The 11,072-nt window shown below is 33.6% G+C and overlaps 1 protein-coding gene across 1 annotated transcript in view; it reads left to right on the top strand.

Annotated features, from left to right (window-relative positions):
- The window catches only part of LOC107729031 (MAM domain-containing glycosylphosphatidylinositol anchor protein 2-like), a 74,480-nt gene that overhangs the window by 61,465 nt on the left and 1,943 nt on the right, over positions 1-11,072 (top strand). The window contains exons 7-11 of the mRNA XM_016539380.1: positions 3,140-3,160; positions 5,096-5,251; positions 5,722-5,883; positions 8,821-8,954; positions 10,439-10,538. Of these exons, the coding sequence (XP_016394866.1) occupies positions 3,140-3,160; positions 5,096-5,251; positions 5,722-5,883; positions 8,821-8,954; positions 10,439-10,538 (573 nt within the window). The remainder of the gene's footprint in view (positions 1-3,139; positions 3,161-5,095; positions 5,252-5,721; positions 5,884-8,820; positions 8,955-10,438; positions 10,539-11,072) is intronic.

The raw sequence follows: 11,072 nt of genomic DNA, 5'->3' as shown, positions 1-11,072 counted from the left end.
GTGTGAGTGAGTGAGAGTGAGTGAGTGAGTGAGTGAGTGAGTGAGTGAGTGAGTGAGTGAGTGAGTGAGTGAGTGAGTGAGTGAGTGAGTGAGTGAGTGAGTGAGTGAGTGAGTGAGTGAGTGAGTGAGTGAGTGAGTGAGTGAGTGAGTGAGTGAGTGAGTGAGTGAGTGAGTGAGTGAGTGAGTGAGTGAGTGAGTGAGTGAGTGAGTGAGTGAGTGAGTGAGTGAGTGAGTGAGTGAGTGAGTGAGTGAGTGAGTGAGTGAGTGAGTGAGTGAGTGAGTGAGTGAGTGAGTGAGTGAGTGAGTGAGTGAGTGGTGTGTGTGGTGTGTGTGTGAGTGAGTGAGTGAGTGAGTGAGTGAGTGAGTGAGTGTGTGTGTGTGTGTTGTGTGTGTGTGTGTGTGTGTGAGAGTGAGTGAGTGAGTGAGTGAGTGAGTGAGTGAGTGGTGTGTGTGTTATTTAGACTTAAGCATTTATATTTAACCCTCAAGCATCCTTCGTATAACAGCCCTTAATCTGTCCTTCGTGGACAAATTTGGTCACGAAGGTCTCAGGTGTGATCCCAATTTTTTTTTTTTTTTTTTATAAATGTCATATCACCATCTTCGATAAAATAAAATCTATTAATTTATGCAATTTTCTGTGATTTTGGTGTTTTTACCTCTAAAAGTACCATCTTTTTTTATGTAAAATATGCTTATTTTAATGTTAAATTTAATATTTAAAGGGGTCATATGATGCTGAGTGAGTGAGTGAGTGAGTGAGTGTGTGTGTGTACGCGCGTGCGCTTGTGTGTGTGAGAGTGAGTGAGTGAGTGAGAGTGAGTGAGTATGTATGTGTGTGTGTGTGTGTGTGTGTGTGTGAGTTAGTGTGCGCGTGTGTGTGTGTGTTTGACACATTGACAATGTTGTATAGGCTCAAACCTTCATTTCTGTGTATGTTTGATGTGAATTGTTTTGGATTTATTGATTTTTATTAGACAAATAATTTTAAAAAATGCTTTGAATTTTGGTATTTCCCTTTCATTTCCTATGGGTGCCCATTTTTGGACACGAAGGTCAAATTAAGGAGTTTTTTTTTTGTCCAACCACTTAACATTGTTTAATCGAGTCCTCTTTGTGTGTGTGTGTGTGTGTGAGTGTGTGTGTGTTCAGGCGACAAACTTACGAAAAGTAGCCAAGTCTTGAACCGCTCAGATTAAGGAAACTGTTTTTAAAAAAACAAAACAAAATGATTTTGCCCACAATTTGTCCCGAAGGTTGATTGAGGGTTAAAGAATTTAATTTTAATTTAATTAATTTTAAATTAAATTAAACAGTACATCAGAAAAAAAGGCATTTTATGAACATATATATTTAAGGACTTCATCTTTTCCTAAATCAGAAAAATTAGGAACAAATATCTTTGGTATCTATGTATTTATATTTAGGCTTAAACATTTATATTTAAAGAATTAGGCTGAGAGTTTTTTTATTAGACTTGTTAATTTTAAATTAAATTAAACAATACATCAGAAAAAAGCATTTTAGAAACATATATATAAGGACTTAGATTTAGCAAATTAGATTTCGTTTTTTAGCAAATTTATTATTTTTTATTTAATTTGTATTCATATTTAGACTTGTATTTATATTTAAAGACTTAAATTTATGTTTTATTATAATTATTAATTTTAAATTAAATCAACAAAAATGGCCTTTTAAGAACTTTTTTTTTTGTATTTATATTTAAATGTATATATATATAACATTTATATTTAAAGACCTTGGCGTTTTTATCATTATTATATTTATTAACTTTAAATAAAATAAAATTACATTGTTTTATTATTACACAGTATATGAGGGGATTTTTTTATTATTATTATATTTACTCATTTTAAATTAATTTAAATTAAAGAAAGTTTTTTCCCCCATTAGTAATGTAAAAAGTAAGGATCTGCGCTCATAAGCGTGATTATTGCTGTTTTCTCTCCGGCTGTGGGTTGTTTGCTGCGAGCGGCTCGTTTCATCAGCGTTTCATGACGTTGCATCACAGTTCCTCCGTTCTGAGCGGAAGGTTTTCATGTCGTCTGTAGTTTCTCGTGATCAGAGCTGAAGGTTCGTTTGTCTGTCAGACTCATTAAAGCCGCTGATTGCTTTGGTTATAGTGTTCGCTCAGCTTTCTCTAACAGACTGAAGGAAAGAACACAATCTTTTAGAAAACTGTTTGAAAAATGATCAAATAAATGTTTAAAAAAAATAAGAATAATGTTTTAATGTTGTTTAAATTTTAATTAAAATAGTGAAAATAATATGAAAAATAAATGTTAAAAAAAGTTTTACATTTTTTTTAATCGTTCAAAAAAACATTTTATTCATCATTCATTTTTGTTATAAAATAAATGTTTTTTTAAATGTTAAAATAAACACGTATACATTAAAATTAGATTAAAATAGTGAAAACATGAAAATAGTAAAAAATACTGTTTTTAATTTTTATCTCAAGTTTATTATATATAATAGTGAAAAATAGCAAAAAAGTGCAAATACTGCTTTTAATATTGCAAACAGTAAAAATACTGTCTATAATATTCAGTTTATACATTTATATTAAATGCCATTATAATTACCACATGTTCTCATGTTTGTTTGTGTTTATTTATTTATTTAGTAATATGTGGGAAATAATTAAAAAAGTGAAAATACTGGACACAAGGTTTATAATATTCACAGCGTGTTAAAATAAAAACATTTATGAATAGTTGTTCAATACCTGTAGTTGAAAAAATTATTTTTCAGAATTGTACATAAAAGATATATATATATATACAGTATATATTCGAGTGTTTTACAACCAAATATAATTTCAGTCTTTCTACTTCAGAATTACATGCTTCATTCAGTGTGTTTCTTGCTGTTTCTTTGTAATTATTTGTGAAATTTACTAGCGATTTCTGCAATTTAGTAATTTTTTTAATATTTATTTTTGGCATGTGTGAAAAGTTTTAATATTAAAGTTTTTCATAGTGATTTTTTGGTGTTGTATTGAATGAAATTAGGGTCAAGTGTTAATTATAATAATGAATAACTGTTATTAATTGAAGTGCGATGTGTTTACTGTAACTCAGCTGCTGATCTGATGAATGTGTTCTCTTCACAGCTCCCATCAATCCTGATCTGAGTGAGTATTTATGCAGTATTCCTGCCTTGCTTTCTAGAGTATTTTCAGGAGTGTAGCGTGTTCTCTGGTTTCTCGAGGATCTCCTGCATTAGTTTGAGTCGTGAGGGTGAAGCCTGTGTTAATGCTGATGAACATTCATCCTCAAACAGCAGCGGCTGAATCTCACAGTGCTGCTCATCAGTGTGTGTTAGTGACAGTCCTGAAGACGAGGAATCTCTCCAACGCTCGTTTCCAAACACAACACATGCTTTCAGGCCACTTCAAACAGACACTTTTAACATACTATCTCCGTATTTAAAAAACGTATTTAGTTACCACTTGTAGTACACTTGAGTGTACTAGTGTATGAAAGATGGGTTCTAGTATTTATTCATGGTGTCCCAAAATAGCACAGTTGAACTTAAGTTCATCTTAAGAAGTACTAAAGAATCATTTTTAGTATATTAAGTACAAAATTAGTGTGTGACAATAGAGCACTTTAAGTACATTATGGAAGTGTACTTTTTTAACCTGGGATATATCAAAACTTAATTTTTGATTAGTAATATGCATTGCTAAGAACTTCATTTGAACAACTTTAAAGATGATTTTCTCAATATTTAGATTTTTTTGCACCCTCAGATTCCAGATTTTCAAATAGTTGTATCTCAGCCAAATATTGTCCTATCCTAACAAACCATACATCAATGGAAATATTATTTATTCAGCTTTCAGATGATGCATAAACCTCAATTTAGAAAAACTGACCCTTAAGACTGGTTTTGTGGTCTGCGTCACATATTTCATGAGGTTAACTTATTTGTGGTAAGTCTGCACAAGATCAACATGCTTCTTTGCGTTGCGGCTCCTTTAAATAAAGACCAAACATTCGATCATCAGAGCGTCTGTAAATCTTCCTACCGGCAGCGGTGTGAATGCATGAGTGTGTGAGATGATGATGATGATGATGATGAGGATGATGATGAGGATAATGATGAGGATGATGATGAGGATGATGATGATGATGATGATGAGGATGATGACGAGGATAATGATGAGGATGATGATGATGACGACGATGATGATGATGAGGATGATGACGTGGATGATGATGAGGATGATGATGAGGATGATGATGAGGATAATGATGAGGATGATGACGTCGATGATGACGTGGATGATGACGAGGATGATGATGATGATGATGATGATGAGGATGATGATGAGGATAATGATGAGGATGATGATGAGGATGATGATGATGATGATGATGAGGATGATGACGAGGATAATGATGAGGATGATGATGATGACGACGATGATGATGATGAGGATGATGACGTGGATGATGATGAGGATGATGATGAGGATGATGATGAGGATAATGATGAGGATGATGACGTCGATGATGACGTGGATGATGACGAGGATGATGATGATGATGATGATGATGAGGATGATGATGAGGATGATGATGAGGATAATGATGAGGATGATGACGTGGATGATGACGTGGATCATGATGAGGATGATGATGATGATGAGGATGATGAGGATGATGATGATGACGATGATGATGACGACGATGATGATGATGAGGATAATGATGAGGATGATGATGAGAATGAGGATGATGACAATGAGGATGATGATGATGATGATGATGAGAATGATGATGAGGATGAGGATGGTGATGATGATGATGATGAGAATGAGGATGATGAGGATGAGGATGATGAAGAGGATAATGATGATGACGATGAGGATGATGATGAGGATGATGAAGAGGATAATGATGATGACAATGAGGATGATGATGATGATGATGATGATGAGAATGATGATGACAATGAGGATGATGATGATGATGATGATGAGAATGAGGATGATGAGGATGGTGATGATGATAATGATGATGATGATGATCTTTCTAAGCCTGCTTCTGTTTGTTCTCAGGAGAGTTTCACTGCAGTTTTGAGGAGGATCCCGTCTGCATGTTCACTCAGGACAAGAATGACGACTTCGACTGGACGAGACACAGCGCAGCCACACGCGACACCAAATACACGCCCAACACGGGGCCCAGCGGGGACCGCAGCGGCTCCAAACAGGGTACGAGCGTCTGAGGCCTTTAGGACAGAATCAGTGTGTCGTCAGAAGCTGGTCTTCACAGCCATCAGAGTCTCTCTCACCTGAGCAGCTCATACCTAATCTTCATCATTTCTGTCATCTTCAACCTGTAAAATTTTTAACATTTTAATTATTTATATAAATCATTTTAGAAATATTTATTTATATTTAATATATGATACACTATGTAGTAGTAATATTAGTATATACAGAGTTTCTGGCTAAATTCCCATTTTGTAGTTGTACAGAATAAATTAGAAATATTGTATATTAAATATATTTTTACATATTACATAATCAAATATTCTATATATTGCAGATATTCTATATATGCAATTTAAAATAACAGTTTTCATTTTCAGCATCATTACTCCAGTTTTCAGTGTCACACGTGTGTTACAGCAGTTTCTATTACTGTGTGTGTCTCATGATTGTGTTTGTGTGGTTATCAGGTTTCTTCATGTACATCGAGACGTCCAGACCTCGTAAAGATGGCGACACGGCGCGTCTCCTGAGCCCCACATTTAATGTGGCCCCCAAAAACCCCTACAGCATCACCAGCCCTCCGGTGTACTGCTTCAGCTTCTACTACCACATGTACGGCAAACACATTGGTAAGAGCCACAGACGTGCTAAAAACCCATCAACATGATCACTTTTTGCACTTACTGACCACACTTTGACCTCTATAGTGGTTTAGTAAAATGTACAGTGTACTATTATTGTATTTATTAATGTTTTGAAGTGAATGTTAGTTTTTTTTTTTTCTTAATTTATATTTTTTATAATTATAATAACTATATTATATTTAGATTATATTCATTTTTGTTTTTTATAATTCTATTTAGCTTTATTTTTTATTTCAGTTTTAGTAATTTCGTTTTAGAAATTTAAACTTGTTACTTTAATAATTTGCATTTAAGTTTTTTTTTTTACATTTATCTAATTTTGTCTTTTATTTTATTTCAGCTTTCAGTTACTGAAAACAATTTTCATAGTTTTCAGTAGTTTCAATAGTTTATTTTAGTAATTTATATTTCAGTTAGTTGCCAAAGCAAACATTACACATTTTTAAGTTTTCAATGTTTTTTTTTTTTATTATTAATGAAACTGGTTTTCATTCCGTTTTCATTTTGATTTTAGTGCAAGTTTTAAGAACTTTGTGAGTTTTTTTGTAATTCTGTTTGGCTTTAATTTAGTTTGTTATTTCAATTTTTGTAATTGAGTTTTTAAACGTATTTCAGTTAGTTGCCAATGCAATGTTACAAATTATCATTATTATTGTTTTTTTTGTTTGTTTGTTTTTTTTTTCATTTTCATTTTAGTGTGAGTTTTAGTAATTTTGTTATGTGCTTTTGTCATTTTTATTAGTTTTAGTTTTTTTATAATTTCATTTATCTTTCACTGGCCTGGTTTCACATACAGGGCTTAGACTAAACCAGGATTAGACCATAGTTCAATTAGAAGAGACAAAACAAAGACACTGATATATTTAAGATCAGTCAGTGCAAGTTTCTTTCAGTTGAAACAGCTCAGACTTACATTTTAGTCTTGTGTTTGAAACCGGGTGTTTATTATTTTAATTTTAGTTTTATTCATTTATTAATTTAGTTTTAGCAATTTAAATATTTAATTTTACTTCATTTTTACAACTTTACTGATTTTCATTGAAGTTATAGTATTTTTTTTTATTTAATTTTTGTGTTTTATTTTGTTTCACCTTTATTTCATTTGAAACAATTTTGATAGTTTTAGTTAATAATGACAATTCTGACTCTGAAGTCTTTTTAACACATTGTACCATATTTAAATTCACAGATTTTTTCCCCACTTCCACTTAAGAGAGTTTTAAAGATTAATGAGCACTTTGAATCTGCACAGATAAAGATTGCCATATTTGTTGTGCATATGGTTGAATATACAGCTGTACAGAAGCACCACAACACCTCATTCATCTCTAAACCCGACGTTTTATCCCAGCGGAGCAGCTGCTGGAATATAATGAGAGAGGAGTCCATTTAAGAGGATAAGAGGATATCGCTCACATTAACATGAGCAGAAACGCTTTCATTCCTCTTTACAAGTGTTTCACTCAGGAAGATTGAGCGGATTGACTACCTAAACCTGACCGTAATGTCTTGTTTAAGGCAAAACGCTGTAGGTGCATACAATTTGCATACATTTCCAGAACATAAAATTGAACACTGGATAAAGCCAGACTTAATATTCTTGTTTGATTGTGTTGACATATTAGAGTTCAAAGTTTTTATAGAGGGGATTCTGGATTTCTCTTTTTATTACTCCATAAATCAGAAAATACTGTCAACAGAGAGATAAACTATAAATTTTCTCCTTGTTTAAGAAATATAATTTAAAATAATATATCAACCAAATGGTAAATGAACAAACCTCTCTATAAAATCCTTCAGAATATAGATAGGAGTAAAACTGTAAGTTTTGGTGTATGTAAGTGCTGCTGAATTGGACAAAAATTTTTTTAAATATATGTATTGCTATTGAAATCTACAGATACAAATAGATAAAGTGCAGTGTGTTTTTTTTATGTTTTCTTTCCACTAGTCTGAACATTGGTTCAACATTCTTGTCTGATTTTGTTGACATATTAGAGTTAAAGGTTTATCCAGAGGGATTCTGGATTTCTCTTTTTTATCACTCCATAAATCAGAAAATAGCCTACCACAAACAGGCAGAAATACATTTTCACATAAAATGTTGTTAAAAAAAATCAAGTGAATGTTATATGAACAAACCCCTCAGTAAAAATCTTCAGAACATAGACAGAAATAAAACTCTAAGTTTTGGTGTATGTAAGTGCTGCTGGAGTGGAGGAAAAACTTTTAAAGTTATTGATTGGAAATTAAATCTACAGACACAAATAGATCAAAATATAATAAAACGAACAGTTATATGTGTATTTTGGATGATTTTTCCCACCACTAGTCTGAACATTGGTTCAAAATTTTTATTTGATTTTGTTGATATTTTAGAGTTAAATGTTTTTCCAGAGTTGATTCTTGATTTCTCTTTTTATTACTCCATAAATCAGAAAATACTGTCAACAGACAGAAAACAAACATTTCACCATGTTTTTAGGAATAAAATGCTATATAAATTAGTGTGAATGTTATATGAACAAACCCCTCAGTAAAAATCTTCAGAATATAGAGAGGAATCAAACTCTAAGTTTTGGTGTATGTAAGTGCTGCTTAAGTGGAGGAAAAACTTTTGAAGATGTGCTAGAATTGAAATTGAAATGTTTTCTTTCCACACGTCTGAAACAAGGCATGTCATGGAAGCAAAATAGACCTCAAAACTGACCAGTTCATGAAAAAAAGTTGATTATTGTCTTCAGATTTCCACACACCTTTCCCAAATACCCAAAGCAAGCATGATTGTTAATTTACCATCCTACAGCTTTGACCAGGTAGAAACCAAGTACAATCGATTGATTTGCAATTTGACTTGCGCTCTTCAGTTCTTCTGTTGGACGGAGTTCAGTTGTTAAATTAATTGATTGTATTTTCCCACAGGCTCTCTGAATGCATTTGTGAAGCAGAAAGGTCAGTCGACTTCAGATGCCGGTCCAGTCTGGTCTCTTAGCGGGAACCAAGGGGACCGATGGAGACAAGCCAAAATTAGCATCCATCCTACTGCCTCCTTCCAGGTGAGCGAACTGCACGTGTAACACGGAGACATTCACATTCATTCAGTATTTATAGAGCATTTTTGTGAGGTTTAGGTCCGTTTTGAAGGAAATTTATAGTTTTAGTCATTAAAGGGATAGTTCACCCAAAAATGAAAATGTGATGTTTATCTGCTTACCCCCAGGGCATCCAAGATGTAGGTGACTTTGTTTCTTCAGTAGAACACAAACGGAGATTTTCAACTCAAACCGTTGCAGTCTATCAGTCATATAATGGAAGTGGATGGGAATCACGGCTTTGAGAGTCAAAAAAACATACACAAACAAAACCAAATTAAACCCTGCGGCTTGTGACGATACATTGATGTGCAAAGACACGAAATGATCGGTGTGTGCAAGAAACTGAACAGTATTTATATAGTTTTTTACCTCTGATTTACTGCAATGTCCGAACTGTCCTAAGTGCATTCTGAGCGCGTGACGCGTCTTCTTCTTTCAGCTCGTGACGACACATTGATGTGTAAAGACACGAAATGATCGGTCTGTGCAAGAAACTGAACAGTATTTATATAGTTTTTTACCTCTGATTTACTGCAATGTCCGAACTGTCCTAAGCGCATTCTGAGCGCGTGACGCGTCTTCTTCTATTTTTATATTTTCTGTTTTCATTTTAATTTTAGTTAAAGTTTTAGAACTTTTGTTAGGCTTTTTTGTCATTTTTATTACTTTTTTTAATGTCTATATAAATTTTATTCATTTAGGTTTTTTTCAGTTTGTTTTGTTTTAGTTCTTTTAGTACGTTAACTTTAATTAAATAATAATGAGACATTTTGATTTGGCAACTAGCTGATACAAAAAAAAAACTTTTATTAATCAATTAAATATTAATATTGATCAAAAGTGCCAGTAAAGACATTTATAATGGTACAAAAGATTTCTATTTCAAATAAATGCTGTTCTTCTGAACTTTCTGTTCATCTGTGAATCCTGAAAAATAAAATGCATCACGGTTTCCTCAAAAATATTGTGCAGCACAACTGTTTTCAACATTGATAATAATCAGAAATGTTTGTTGAGCAGCAAATCAGCATATTATAATGCTTTCTGAAGATCATGTAACACTGAAGACTGGAGTAGATCACAGAAATAAATTACAGTTTAACAGATATTCACATCAAAAATATTTCACTGTTTTACTGTATTTTTGATCAAATAAATGCAGCCTTGGTGAGCAGAAGAGACTTCTTTCAAAGACAAAAGTCTTAATGTTATATTTATATTTTTTTTGTAAATACAATATATATATATATATATAATTTTATGTCCTAAATGTTTTTATGAAGTCACAAAGCATCGTATGAAACAGTAAGTCACTTGAGGTCATGCTGTATTTTAAAAATAGTCTAATGGCACAACCTCTCATATTTTACAGTAGCTTATGTCGAGTCCAGAAGAGGCTCTGGAGACAAGCTTTATTTTGTTTGTGCTCCATTTCCATCACACAGGTGATATTCGAGGGCATCCGCGGCCCCGGGATCGAGGGGGACATCGCCATCGATGATGTCACGCTCGAGGAGGGGGAGTGTCCTGACCCTCCGTCCAATCGTATGTATCGAGCATGCATCTCCATGGTAACCAGGCCGTAATTGCATGTAGCACAATTTTATCCAGGAGAGCTCAGTAATTACAGGAGAACAAACAGCGAGAAAGACGGAAATGAGGCCAGGTAATGGGCTGGAATTGACAAGAGCGGCAGTGAGAGCGAAACGCGGCTCCACTTCTGCTGGAAACTTCATGAAAAACCTTCCTTCTGGAGCCAAACTACAGCTGTAATCGTGAAGTGAAGCTATGTGTTCATCATTATTATTAGGCATCAGGTTTTCCATTAATATCCAAAGCTGCGTGACTGCAAGAGACGTCTCGTATCGATCTCACCGTGAGATGTGTTTGTGTCGTAAATACAAGCGTGGTGGAGAACGATCAAACGCTGCAGTAATAATATGCACTGGAGGATGATTATGAATCACAGAAATACAGTTCAGACATTTATGAACAACCGTGTGTGTGAAAAACATTAGAGAGAGACGCTTTTGAATGCTGTTTACTGAGTCAAGCAAGTATTAACTCTTTCCCCGTCAG

Source organism: Sinocyclocheilus rhinocerous, unplaced genomic scaffold, assembly GCF_001515625.1.
Source record: "Sinocyclocheilus rhinocerous isolate Xijiao unplaced genomic scaffold, SAMN03320098_v1.1 scaffold3779, whole genome shotgun sequence".
Lineage (NCBI taxonomy): Eukaryota > Metazoa > Chordata > Actinopteri > Cypriniformes > Cyprinidae > Sinocyclocheilus > Sinocyclocheilus rhinocerous.
Note: the sequence above shows the minus strand (reverse complement) of the source record. Positions and strands in the feature narration are given on the sequence as shown.